We start from the raw sequence: 15,013 nt of genomic DNA on the forward strand, positions 1-15,013 counted from the left end.
GGCTAAGGAGTTGAAGAACGTGCAATTATTTCACTTACATGTACTTGGAACTTAGCTCTGGAAAACTAACTGCAGGGCCAGGTGTAGCCAATGTGGTGCCTTCTTCATTTTGTTGGTCTCCAAATGCCACCACTAGCAGCCAGCAAAGCTGATGGGAGTTCAGCATTCAAGAATATCCAATTACCCCTGCTATAATTATGGGTATGACTAGAGGGTTAGTGCTAAATGCTCCCCCCCGCCCTACTAATGATGCTAAATGATGATCACCCCTGCAGTCTAGCGCTTTAACTTTTGGCAGCAAACATGGCTGTGGCTGCAGAGGTTAAAATCACAAAATCATAGAATCAAAGAATTGTAGAGTTGGAAGCGACCCGAGGGTCACCTTGTGCAACCTCCTGCAATGCAATGAGTTTACCTCCTTCTTGAGCCTCAGATATGGAGAGATGGGTAGTGCTACCCCACATTTTGCCACTGGTAAAGACAAGAGTCAGAAGGTTGGTCTCCTCCCTAGCCCCTTCCCTCTGTTTCTTAAAGTGCTGCAAGCTTCCAGAGGCAAGCTGGGAGACATCCATGGTCTCAAATGCTGTCAGGTGCGGCAACATCACCTTGGCAACGTAGCAGCTATTCAAGCCTTCTTGGTCTCCATCCAGTTCCTTGGTCCTTGTGCTAATGATAATGGCTGGCTGACCCCCCTCCCCAAACTGTCCTGCCCACTTGTTGTTCCCAGGAAGACAGGGGCTGCCTGGACTGCTTTTCCCACCTCTTCTATCATTGGTTGGGGAGGAATACCCAGGGCAGCCTGGATACCATCAAAGCCCCTTTAAGGCTAACCACTGATCGCTACTCATTTTTAAACTTTTTCTCCCGAATACATTTATCTGCTTTAGAATGTATAGCTCCGGCTTCTTGTTATACTCACGTATCAGAAGCTAAAATCTTGTGTTTACAGTTCTACTGTCAACTATAACGTTCCTCAATAGAAGGTAGGGTCAAATTATGTTTATGTCCAGACTGCTGAGAGCAGTAAAACTTAACATCTTTCATGTATGTTGGTACATTAGACACATCATGCCCTTGAAGTGTATACAATGGAGATTCCATTAAGGGAGGGGAAACTGTTGAGCTGTAAGTGGACTAAGGCCAAATCCTGGCACTTCATTTCTCTTACAGACAAGTGTAAGGGGAAAAAATGGAAGATTTGTGAAGGCGGGTTGGCTAAAAAATGCAGTGGAAGCAAACGATGGTACTTTTCTACATCATGCATTGGATCTTGGTGTTTCTTGGGAGCATATTGTTAAATGACTTAATTCAATGATAATGTTTAAGTAATTACGGTCCAATATGTTCTTATACAAGAAATCCAGAATGAGGTAAAGTAATCCTTCAATGCCCTATCAGAACACAACCCCATTTTCGGAATTCACAATATTTCACTGAGATCATGATTACCAAACACTTATAAAATGTAGGCCACTTTAATTCAATTAGCTAACTTTAAACATTTAAAAATATATAATACCATAATACCCTAAAACCACCAAGACATCTAAAAATATAGAGCTGAAGACAACTAATATTTACTCAGAGTAGACCCAGCAAAAATTAATGGCCATGACTGATTTGGACCCACTGATTTCATTGGGTCTACTCTGAGTAAAAATTATTTGACCACAGTCCACTATAGCAGCAGAATTAAAAACAATGGGTGGCATTCAACAAAATTTACTAAGTAGACCTATTCACATGAATGGACCTAGTATAGTCCTGTTCATGTGTCTGCTCTTGAGCATGACTAATGTTGGATACAATCCAGTATCAACAGACTCAAACAGCTCAAATGCACAAAGCAGTAGTAACATCACAAGTTGAAAAACAACAGCAGTTAAACACCAATTACTAAATTATCCGGTAAAATCACTTTGGACCAGAAAGGTCCAGAAAACCTGTTCAGAAGTCATCAGTGTGGGGACCGTGTATACATGGGTAGAAAATCTGATATGCATGGGGCCACCTAAACATATTAAGCTACTGGCTGTTCTGCACTGATTCCACACACCATGGTGCACACTCTTAGATCCCTATTAGTTTTGTAGTTGACTACTTATTTAACAAAGTCAAACAGTAAAGATCCTCTGGTGATCAATGACACTGGAAACATGTTTCTTAGATGTGGTTTGCAGCTGTACCAACCCTGAAATATGATGGTAATGAGGGAGATAAGTAGTGAAGAACAGAGTATGGTAAAAATGCACTTTTCACTCAAGATCAAGGAAAAATTCCTTGCATGCTCAACTGGTGAGGAATGTACACTTTCCACTCCATAATTTCAAGTATAAACTGACAGGTATAAGAGTCTAACGCACAAGGAGTTTAAAGTTCCCATTCATCTGCACAGATGGAAAAATATGATAAGAGATAAGGCTACCACAGGCCAGCATACGCCAAAAGAGAACATTTCTAGCTTAACTACTTTAAATTTGACCACACTTACCGCAGATCAAACTGTTTACTTAAAAATGTACAAGTATTTATTAAACAGTTCTTCCAACTTTTCAAAGTGGAAAGATCTCGCCACCACCAAAGACTGCTTAGTTAGTAACTTGCTGTAACAATTTATGTTGTGTTTGCATAAAATCAACACAGTCAGCTCGGGTGGAAGGAAGCAGTTCACAGGGTCTTCTTACCTAAACTGCAAAATAATCCTAACTTTATTTATACAGCCTGTCCCACCTTCCCACCACCTTGAACTTTACAAGGGACAATATACTTGGTGAAGCGTCCATTGATACAACTGCAAGAATACCACAGGTGTTTCTAAAAAGGAAGCAGAATCAACAAATGTGCTAAAGGAATCAAACAGCAAAACATTCAAAGCCGTTTGGAAAACAAGGTTTCTATGTACTTCTCTTTCAACACCGTTCTTGGTTTTGAGGCCAAAGGGGAGCAAAATAGAATGCAACTGGGTCCAAACTAGACATCATATGGCAGATGTGTAACTTTTTCCTGATGCCTGTTTTAAAATGACATAAAGCTACAGTCTTAGGACGCGGGTGGCGCTGTGGGTTAAACCACAGAGCCTAGGACTTGCTGATCACAAGGTTGGCGGTTTGAATCCCCATGACGGGGTGAGCTCCCATTCCTCGGTCCCTGTTCCTGCCAACCTATCAGTTCGAAAGCATGTCAAAGTGCAAGTAGATAAATAGGTACTGCTCCGGCGGGAAGGTAAACGGCATTTCTGTGTGCTGCTCTGGTTCGCCAAAAGTGGCTTAGTCATGCTGGCCACATGACCCGGAAGCTGTACGCCGGCTCCCTCGGCCAATAAAGCGAGATGAGCGCCGCAACCCCAGAGTCGGTCACGACTGGACCTAATGGTCAGGAGTCCCTTTACCCTTTACTTCCTTCTGTTCTGAATCAATGTATGAAGGGGGAAAGCAAGGATGCAAATGCTGGCTTTGTCTCCTGTTGCCCTCCATGATTTTGAGGTATAGCGTGGGGGGGGGGGGGAACGGCAGACTGCTCTACCTATGTTGGCTCCCCGCACGATGCAACAGGGTTTTAAATCTTCCTAGGTAGCCTACAAAAGCAGACCAGACTCTCCACCAAAGATGTTATTCCTCCAACCTCTGGAGGGCAACAGTGATGGGAGGTGGAGTTAAGTTTGCTCATCGTTGCTCCCTCATTTCACCCCACTTTCTGTGATTTAACGCAAAAATACGATGCCTGAAAATTGTTTGTGGCTGGCTGCAGTTGGGAGTGCAGGAAGGAGAGGCAGCTTACTGCACAGCTGTGCACCCTCAGGTTCCAGGCGTGAGAAACGATGTGGAGAAAAGCATGAAACCACGGTCCACTGGGAAAAGCTTAAACAGTCCCTGTTGTTCCTCCACACTTGGCTCAGCCTCCCAGAGACGCCTTTCATGGGGAGGGAATCCCCCAAACCTGCTGGAAAACTATTTCACGCATCCACTGTGCAATGGTGGATGCATAGATTCAGTAATTAGTACGCACCGAAAATATTCTACAATGATCATTGTGATGTGAACCAAGATACTTTCTTTTGCTTTTGGCCAAAGGAACAGTTCCCACATGGAAGGGTCACCAGGCACATTTGGAAACACGTCAGTTTAATAAGGGAAAGAGACATTTGCCAAGAATGTGTCTGTTTCCTTGTGCTTTATAATATGCCAACAAAACCTCGTGCAAAATCATGACTCCGACTTTGACTTTTTGTTTGGAGTTGGTTGCCCATCTCTCCCTAATGGCAAATATTTCTCTGTGCTAGCAAGAATTGTGATATTTTGGTATTTGGAGCGAGGTATTTAAAAATTGTTCCAGAAAATTAGATTGTAATATTTTGGTAACTTTTCAGGCCAAAAATAAATGGCTGTGATGATCAAAAGTTCGTGCGCCATAACCACAGACAGCTATAAAAACACTGTAGGGTAAAAAGTTCATTTAGCTTCATAATCACCCCCTCCTGGCCTGAGCTCCCAAAGTTGTGTCCAAGAAAATGCTGTTCCCAGAGTAACAGAGACAAGAATGGCTAATTATTATTGTCAACAGATTAATAATGTTAAGCTTGAGCTTCTTTTTCACATTAAGAGGATTACTTCTGCACTGCAAAAGGACAATCCTGTCATTTCAGATCACAGAGAGTCGGCTTGCACGTCTAAGTGTATTAATAGAAATATGACAATTCTTAGTAGATGCAATTAACTCACTGCATTCAGTAATGTGATCAGTTTCAGAAAAGGTGTTGTTTACCATACCGGCCATTGCAATATTCTTCCCCCCACCAAAAGAAAGAAAGCAGAGATGTTTCTGTTCACTCATCTTGAGCAAGCTGTTTTGCTGGTTTCCTTGTTTGTTGGCTAGGCGAAGAGGCCGCACTCACATTCTCTGAGCTACTTTAGTGACGCTGGAAACCATGTGAATTCCATTGCCCAAGTAAACAGGGTCCTTCAAATAGAGAGTTTGTGCCACACAAGAAAGAGATGGGGGAAACCTGCTCACAGACATAATCTAGCTATCTGAAGACTGTCAATAAGCAAGTGCTTTGAGACATTCATAAAATCAGACCTGCTCTGATTTTAAGCGAATGTGTGCAGTTACCCTTAACACACAAATCAAGTAAAAACTGACAGAATTGTAACACCAGTGTTGAAACACCCCAGAAACTAAATTAAACCCTTACCACCACCTCAAGACTCCGTCTGTTGTTGTGAGTTACTGCTGCCAATCCATTATGCATTAACATATTCAAAACACTGCAATACCCCCCCCCTCCAATTAATTTTTTTCAGGGCAGTTTACAACAGCTCATAAAACACAGTGAATAAAAGCTACAATGAAATCAGTAGAACATTTAATAGCCAAAACCACAGAAGAAATACAAAAGCAACCATAGCAAAACCACACACAAATACATAAGTGAATAAATTTCAGCGACACTCTTCCATGTCTTATCATGGAACTGGTTTCGTACATGAGATACAGATTAATATCCCAGTAATCTAAAAAGTTGTATGTACAGACCAAGTCTTTATTTCTGTAGAATTCTGTCCAGAAAATTTCACACTACCGTACCACTAACTAGCTGTTACTGTTAAACCTTTTCATCCTTGATAACATTGATGCCATCAAAGAAAACTTACCAGTGCTGCATTCTTTGCCACGTGTCCTACAACCACGACAACTCTCCCTTTAAAGCTCTGAAGAGTGGAAGTAGCAGGGCACTGGATGAGGTCTCCTTCAGCAGTGAATGCCGATCCAAATGGGATGTTGATGCTGCCAGATATATGCCCTCGATTAAAGCTGTGCCAGAAGTAGGTCCATTAAGGAAATCAAGGAGGAAGAGAGGAAAACCAAGCTCTGAATATCATCGTCCTTTATTCAATTTAGTACCCGACCTTCACCGTAAGGACCCTGGGGTGGTTACAGCAACTTAAAATTTATATTAAAAACCACAGGAATAAGGTGGGTCCTGAAAACACTTGTTTCAGGTGTGAAAGACCAGGATAAAGAGGTGTCTTCAACACACAACCATAAACTGCATCATGGAAGCGCCAGACACACCTCTTTGGGGAAGGAGTTCCACAATTTGGGGTCTGTCACAGAGAATGCCCTCTCCTGGGCCACCACTCCCTAGACAGTAACACAGATAGAGCCTTTTGCTGCACCTCTGAATGAGTGCCTGAAGTGCAAAAGGAGAGCGCTCTGCAAATGTTGACTGTTCACATGGGATGAGAGTTTTAAAAGTCCCAAGCAAGTAACAGAAAGTAGCCTTATACTGAGTCAGGCCATTAGTCCATCGAGCTTAGAATTGTCCATACCAATTTGCAACAGTTCTCCAGGGCTTTTGACTGACAGGGACCTTTCCCAGCCCTAGGTAGACATGCTAGGGATTGACATGCTAGGGATTGAGCACCATGTACTCGCACACCTAGATATGTTGCATTTGCAAGAACAAAACTTGTTACCTGATGGGGAGGTAACAAACATTGAAGTTTGGGTGCTAAAAAGATGAGATTGTCCACAATCAATGCCACAGTAAAATAAAGAGATCCTTGGGATCTGGGACCATGATGGGGCCAGATGTGAAGCCTCTAGGACAGGCATAGGCAAACTCGGCCCTCCAGATGTTTTGGGACTACAACTCCCATCATCCCTATCTAACAGGACCAGTGGTCAGGGATGATGGGAATTATAGCCCCCAAACATCTGGAGGGCCGAGTCTGCCTATGCCTGCTCTAGGAGCTGGAATATGGTCCTGGGCCACAAGTTGGTTACCCCCATGTTAAGACATTTTTAAAGTTATTGGTTACCTTTTCATTCATTGTAAGTGCAAAAAAATTAGCTTCTGAATTCATGCAAGTGATATGCATTCAATACTCATTTTACAGAAAACATTTTCAAGTGTGATTTGTGGTGGTCAAATAGTCATGGTTTTTCAACTCGCGCTCACATTATGTCTTCAAGAGTACCGGGTGCCAAAGAAAGCTACTTTTTATTCTTGGATCTAGAATGAATTGCCTTGGAAAGGATTAGAATTAATCTAAGATTAAGAGATTCCTTTAAAAATAATTCATTTGAACAGTTCCATCTGGATGACTGTAAAATTTATACTGCGGGAAGTATGAAGTTTGTAAGATCACCAATAAACTAAACCATCCCACTTAGTTAGCACAGTTCATTAATTTCTAACTCGAAGGAATAACTATTTCTTGCATTCCAAAATTTACAGACCCATAAATCTATGGAGTCAATGTATATATTTCAATATGACATGGTAATTGTAAGACATGACAAGGAGAAAAATGCCTTTAACCTTAAGAAGGTCAAATACAGTTACTTTTTTTTATTAAAGTAGTTGCATTAGTCACTATGCACAGTTCAAAAAGTCTTTTGGATTCTTTCTCATCTTAGCTGGTTATCTTAACCACTCCATTGCTGAGATGATTACAAAAGCTAGAAATTTATGCAAAGGAGGTTATAGGACCATAAAGAAATTTTGCTGGGAACTTCATGAAATGAATGGACCACCACTCATGTTTTTGTAATGTGCTTGATGAAATGAATTGTAGACAATTTCTACAGAAATAAAAATATCACCTAGATGTTACCTTAACCCCCCCCCCAAAAAAACCCAAGCATAGCCCAGACAACATTATCCTTTTACCAGGAAGCTTCACCTTATAAAACTGGAAAAAAGAAAAGCCTCTCAAACTTACAACAGCCACCAGATTGTATTTCAGTAACTCCTTAGCTTCCAAGTGCAGTGTTACATGGAAAACGCCGCTAAAAGAAATAGGACACCTGTTGCTAGACCCAGCAGAGCGCGTGTTTTCCATTAAATTATGTAAAGGAAAATGCACTAAGCTGCCATCTGCCTTCTCTTTTCCCGAAGTGCTTGGAGGGGTATGGCAAAGTCCTGGGAAACAGCTAGCAGGAATTACATGGGTATGCAGAGGGGTGCAAGAACTAGGACAGCTATAGGCTGGCAACACAACTCAGTAACACTGACTGGCCATCAGGAAAGTGCTCTATGCTCATAGCATTCAAACAGTGATTTCCAGTTATGGCTTGGATGTGATCTATAGTTAGGTTGAACAAGTTTCTCCATTTCGATGACACAACAAACTGTGTTTGCCATGGAGCAGAAAGTGCAGAAAGGATTAGGAGTGCCCTTTATGTTTCAGTAATGTGTAATTAAACATGCAATGCAGTTATCCACTCTAGACCTGTAGCTCATCCTATCTGAACAAATCTAAACGCGCAATAATTAGCCTCTTCTGGAAAATGTTGCTTCCTGTTTATTTCTTGGACTAAAACTCAACTTTATTAATAAACATTTAATCACACCATCTGGAGGGCCTAGTTTTAAAAAAGTTTATCTGCCTTGCCTTGAATTGAATAGGTGCATTAAATTACAATTAATAGTTATTACTAGCAAAGCTGCTCACATTTCTGGTTTTTTCCTCGACATGCCAGGGAAAAGGGAAGGCAAAATTAAACAGCTTTGCTATGAATGCATTCGGCTTAAATATTAAACTCTTTCAGGAGAAAAACCTCAGAAGACTAAACAAGAAAGAGCTTTTGAAACTGAAGCCTATGACTGACAGGAAATTTCTACCGGTGTATGAAATTAATAAACATACAGAAGAAATAAATATACTTTCATGCTTCTTTGACCACTGAAGGTTGGGTTTTGGCATATTTTCAAGCTATAACTGTTCCATTTTGCTTATATAAAGTTGTGATGTAGAACAGTCTCTACCAAGCTAAGCTGAAAGGATAACTTTCAGGATTTAATCAAGGGTAACTTATTTCTGTCTGATATGACTCAACAGGTGACTACTAGGAAGGCTTCTGCAAGATTTCAAGTGCTATCACCAATGCTATCTAATATTTATATGTCTTATAGCACTAATATTCACAGTGATCATCTGTAACTTTGGGTTGAGTGTCTTTAAATATGTTGATAACATATACATTTATTGTGGCACTCAAGAGCTGTCACAGGTCCTGAACCAGTTTTCAGAGTCTGTGTTCAAGTGCACGAGGGAGACCAGAATAAATCGGATCTAGACAAGCTGGAGGTGATGTTGGTAGACAGCTGCTGCAGTTTAGAAGTGCTTAGCTTGGCTGTGATTAATGGGACCCTTTCTGATCAAGTAAAACTCATGGAAGCCTCATTGATGCAGCACTAGCTCTTGAGAAGCAGGTCAGAGTTGCTGCTAGGAGTGCATTTTTCCATCTTTACCTAATAAGGTTGCTTTTCCCCCATTTCTGGACAAGTCAGACCATGCAATGCTGATCTTCTGCAATTTCCAGACTTGGCTAATGAACTCTCTCTGAATGGGACTGTCCTTGAATATAACCTGGAAATTTCGAGTGGGGCAGAATGCTGCTGCACACTTCCTGACAGATGCTGAGTGCATCTCCTGAGTGCACTTTCTACATCCTCAATAAGATACGGAAGTAATTCTCCTTGAAGTCCATTATGCTTCTCTCTATCATGTATATTGACGTGGGTGGCACTGTGGGTTAAACCACAGAGCATAGGACTTGCCGACACGACCTTACAAGGGGCAGCTCGGGACTTCGTGGAAAGCATGGCCTCCATGGGGCTGTCCCTGAATAAGTCTGGCCCAACCCATAGCCGCGGACATGCCTTGGACCTGGTGTTTACCTCTATGGATGTTGGTGATCTGACACTAAGTAAAAGTGAAACAAAAGAAGTGCCATGGTCAGATCACTTCCTGGTGCAACTGGACTTCTCTGCGACCCATCCCCTCTGCAGGGAGGTGGGACCAATTCGGATGGTCCGCCCCCGCCACTTAATGGATCCAAATGGTTTCCAGAGAGTGGTAGGGGATGCTTTATCCCATGTTGATGGCCTTTCAGCTGATTCCCTGGTGGCCCGCTGGAATGCGGAGTTAACCAGGGCTATTGACTGTTTGGCTCCGAAGCGCCCTCTTCGATTGCATGGAGCCCGGAGAGCCCCGTGGTTTTCCACGGATCTGAGGGCAATGAAACAATCGTTGAGACGGCTAGAGCGCCGGTGGCGGATAACTCATTCCGAATCTGACCGGACACAGGTTAGAGCTCAACGTCGAGCCTACCAAGTGGCGATAGCGACGGCGAAGAAGAATTTCTTCACCGCCTCTATTGCATCTGCAGAAAACAGCAGCAGGAGACTTTTTCAGGTGGTTCACAATTTAGCGGAACCACCTGTAACATCGGGGCCCAGTACGGGCCACATATTCTCCTGCAATGATTTTGCAAAGTTTTTTGCAGATAAAATCGCTCAGATTCGGGAAGAAGTAGACTCCACCGTGGGAGCAGGGCCAGGGCGGGAGAGTGCTAGAGTTCTGTCTAGTCAAGTTGAGTGGGATCAATTCCAATCTGTTACCTCCGAGGATGTGGACAGGCTGCTTGGACGAGTGAAACCAACCACCTGTCTCCTGGATCCTTGCCCATCCTGGCTTATAAAAGCTAGCCGGGAAGGACTGGGCGGTGGGCTTCGTGGGGTGGTGAATGCTTCCCTCCGTGAGGGAGCCTTCCCAGACCCACTGAAAGAGGCGGTTATTAAACCGCTTCTTAAAAAACCATCTTTAGATGCGGCCACAATGGCCAACTATCGCCCAGTCTCAAATCTTCCATTCTTGGGCAAGGTGATAGAGCGAGCGGTTGCCGAACAACTCCAGGCACGCCTGGAAGAAGCGGACCATTTGGATCCCTTCCAGTCGGGATTCAGGCCTCATCATGGGACTGAAACTGCCTTGGTCGCACTGGTTGATGATCTCCGGCGGGCTAGGGACAAAGGTGAGAGCTGTTTCCTAGTTCTGCTGGATCTCTCAGCGGTGTTTGATACCATCGACCATAACATCCTTCTGGACCGTCTTGAGGGGCTGGGAGCTGGGGGCACTGTCCTACAGTGGTTCCGCTCCTTCCTCCTGGGCCGTGTTCAGAAAGTGGTGGTGGGGGGTGAGTGTTCAGACCCCTGGGCTCTCACTTGTGGGGTGCCTCAGGGTTCTGTCCTCTCCCCCATGCTTTTCAACATTTACATGCAGCCGCTGGGAGAGATCATCAGGAGGTTTGGGCTGGGTGTTCATCAGTATGCAGATGATACCCAGCTCTACCTCTCTTTTAAATCAGAACCAGTGAGGGCAGTGAAGGTCCTGTGTGAGTGTCTGGAGGCGGATGGAGGATGGAGGATGTTTCTGGGGGACAGGAGGCGGGCAGGTGTGGAGGATTCCCTGGTCCTGAATGGGGTAACTGTGCCCCTGAAGGACCAGGTGCGCAGCCTGGGAGTCATTTTGGACTCACAGCTGTCCATGGAGGCACAGGTCAAATCTGTGTCCAGGGCAGCTGTTTACCAGCTCCATCTGGTACGTAGGCTGAGACCCTATCTGCCTGCGGACTGTCTCACCAGAGTGGTGCATGCTCTGGTTATCTCCCGCTTGGACTACTGCAATGCACTCTACGTGGGGCTACCTTTGAAGGTGACTCGGAAACTACAACTAATCCAGAATGCGTCAGCTAGACTGGTGACTGGGAGTGGCCGCCGAGACCATATAACACCGGTCTTGAAAGACCTACATTGGCTCCCAGTATGTTTCTGAGCACAATTCAAAGTGTTGGTGCTGACCTTTAAAGCCCTAAACGGCCTCGGTCCAGTATACCTGAAGGAGCGTCTCCACCCCCATCATTCTGCCCGGACGCTGAGGTCCAGCGCCGAGGGCCTTCTGGCGGTTCCCTCATTGCGAGACGCAAAGCTACAGGGAACCAGGCAGAGGGCCTTCTCGGTAGTGGCGCCCACCCTGTGGAATGCCCTTCCAGCAGATGTCAAAGCGATAAACAACTACCTGACATTCAGAAGACATCTTAAGGCAGCCCTGTTCAGGGAAGTTTTTAACGTGTGATATTTTACTGTATTTTTAGATTTTATGGAAGCCGCCCAGAGTGGTTGGGGAGGTGGTTCAAATCCCCGTGATGGGGTGAGCTCCCATTGCTCAGTCCCTGCTCCTGCCAACCTAGCAGTTCAAAAGCACGTCAAAGTGCAAGTAGATAAATAGGTACCGCTCCAGCAGGAAGGTAAACGGCGTTTCCATGAACTGCTCTGGTTTGCCAGAAGCGGCTTAGTCATGCTGGCCACATGACCTGGAAGCTGTACGCCGGCTCCCTTGGCCAATAAAGCGAGATGAGCGCCGCAACCCCAAAGTTGGTCACGACTGGACCTAATGCTCAGGGGTCCCTTTACCTTTACCATGTATATTATAGCCTAGTCCTCATTGAGATGGTCAACCTGCATTTAGGCTTTACAACTTCAGACTGCAGGCAGGAGACTCACGTGAGCAAATGCTCCACCAAGTCAAATAATCTGAAAACGTAGGGTTTACAGATTTACAGGGTTTACAACATTAGATGTCAGGGAGAAAGAAGCCAGGCCAAAAATATTCTCCTGAACTCGCCAGACCAGTTAAAACTCCCTGCTGCAGCAATGTAGCACTTTCAGTTGAAATTGGCAAAGTATATAGTAGCGATCAATCTATGACTTTAGAAGGATACTCCTCGCTGTTACGGATGTCAACGATAAGCAGCTTGGGCTTGCTAGATTTTGTTTTCTTTGTTGGAGTCTTGAAATGACCAGGTCCTGTCAATTCACACAAGTCGATCAAATCTTCAGCTGAGATCCTCGGTGACACTTCTGATTTCAGATCATTCAACTTGATAGAATCCCTGGACTTTTAAATGGAGACAAGACAATATAGATTTAGCAACACAATGCCTTCATGCAGCATTTTGCGCAATCTCCCATTTCCATTAAGAGTAAACATTGTTTTTCTGACAAACCCAAAGCTATTTTATGCTCTGACTCCCATGGGGCCACAAATAATACAAGCTCTCTCCCAACACACACATTCCATTCATCGTGGTGACAAGCATTTTGAGATATTACTCAAAGCAGAATCCACATATCATCCACCTGCTAGACTATGCAGAATGGGTGCTACTGGTTGCCTGAGATGTTTTGTGTAATCAAAGCACATATTTCTACTTGAAATATGGCAACTTGATGCAAATCACACAGGGAAACTGCCATCCGAAGCCTCATTTACAGCTTCCTCCTTGACTCAGTAGAAAGGTTAGCCTCATCTCTTCTACTACTGAAGGAAAGAAATCTCAGCTGCAAAGCTTCACAGCAGATAGCAATCTTACGTACCCATATCTTACACAAGCTAAGAAAAAGAGCATATACGTGTGGCAACCAAGGAGATAGGAACAAAGCAAATAGCACCACAAGGCAATTGCAGTTTATATATGCGGCTACCCTCTTCAGTTTGATTGATACTGCATCCTTTGGGTACAACAATTAAACATAACATAGGGGGGAATAAGGGAAGACAGACAGCATCTATTTTAGAGCTTTACTTCCTCTATAATGATGACACCATCTATGTCTAATATATCTGCCCAATGGACTAACCCTAGAGGATTATTTCTCTACTAGACATGAAATTTAATACTCACTGTAGGGCTATTTTCATTCTTTTTTTAAGATGAAGAATACTATTTTCGTGATAAAATATACAGCTTCTTTGCTAAACCATGACATAAAACAGTAACACTCCACAAACAGCACTATGCTGCACTGTATTTGCTGCCAAAAAGTCTGCATCCACTAGCCACATCTTTTTATACCTAAAATTACTCAAATACTTATGAAGAAATAAAACTCTGCTAGGGCTAAGCTTGCCAAAAGCATTACTTTGGCTCTTACTGTAAGCAAACAAATTCAGGACATTTGAACACCACAGTATTCTAGTCCATAAAGCATGTCTGTGTTCTGCATTGTAAACTGTGGGCTGCAACCCAGAGTGTTACTGGGTTGGTCACACATTGAGTCTCTCAACCTGCATGGTGGCAACATCTCACCATTACTGTTGCATAGCTTCTTGGAGGCAAGTGTATTTGCTCTCTCCTTCCCTCTATGTCAGTGGTTAAATTCTATTCAAATATATTCTCTCTCTCTGTGTGTGTGTGTGTGTGTGTGTGTGTGCGCGCGTGCATGTGTATGTGCTAGACAACTGCTACCAGTCTAAGTACACAGTTCTGGGCTATATGGACTCACAGTCTAGCCTAGTACAAAGTAGCAACTCCTTGATTTGTGAGTGCACACACGGTGATACACATTTTTCCAGGTTCCTTACTTGCAGACATGACCTTGCAGCTGTTCCCTTGCACACTAAAACACACATGTGCCTTACTTATGTGTTGCAATTTAGGTGTACACTCAAATGCAATGGGTATGATACAGCCAGCCTTAAGTGCTCTGAAATAACATTCATTTTAATGAGTGAGAGTTAAGTGTCTGTTTAACTCACCCCCCCCCCCACCCCGCCTGCTGAAATGAATGAGACATAAAACTCTGGCCGGATTTTCTGTACCCTATTTTCTGAAGCGGCCTCTCATCTGCTATAAAACTTCAGTAAAGAATACAGATGTGGACAAGGGGTAGAGCTATGAACAGTGCTCTCTTTGGGACTGTTATCCCTATAACATAGAACCTCAAAACTCAAAAACAACAAAACCTGCTTTCTCTCCCTCCCTCTCTATATGGTCAAATTTTGCAATAGTAAACTGATAAGCTGCTGTGGTGCCTCAGTGGAGCCCCAGTTCTCCCCCCCCCCCACTTCAGAAGAAATGAAGCCACTTCAAGCACTTTTGAAGTGAGGTACGGCATGTGCTAGGACAGAGAAAGACAAAAAAGCGAAGAAAAAGAAAACAAGGGAGAGTCCCACTGCTGACCAAGTATTTGTTTTATCTTTGGTATAACATACCATCAACATTTGCTCTGCTCCGCGATAATGGTCTTTGGGAGTTTACTTTAGGAAGTGATCAGCACACCTCAGAGGAGAAATGCTGCTCATGGCATGAAAGGAATTGCAATTTCATAAAGGAGGCATCTAGTGTCAAGCTGTTGGGGTGCAAAGGGAACTGTGGAAAACCA

General features: G+C 43.7%; 1 protein-coding gene across 2 annotated transcripts in view; it reads right to left on the bottom strand.

The window, feature by feature from the left end:
* Positions 1–15,013, bottom strand: part of TBCK (TBC1 domain containing kinase) — an 86,489-nt gene that overhangs the window by 5,314 nt on the left and 66,162 nt on the right. For both annotated transcript variants that reach the window (XM_081924905.1, XM_081924906.1), the window contains exons 24-25: positions 12,571–12,746; positions 5,652–5,811 (exon numbers count right to left, since the gene is read on the bottom strand). In XM_081924905.1, the coding sequence (XP_081781031.1) occupies positions 5,652–5,811; positions 12,571–12,746 (336 nt within the window). The remainder of the gene's footprint in view (positions 1–5,651; positions 5,812–12,570; positions 12,747–15,013) is intronic.

The sequence above is a fragment of the Podarcis melisellensis genome (assembly GCF_964234715.1).
Source record: "Podarcis melisellensis genome assembly, chromosome: 9".
Classification (NCBI taxonomy): domain Eukaryota; kingdom Metazoa; phylum Chordata; class Lepidosauria; order Squamata; family Lacertidae; genus Podarcis; species Podarcis melisellensis.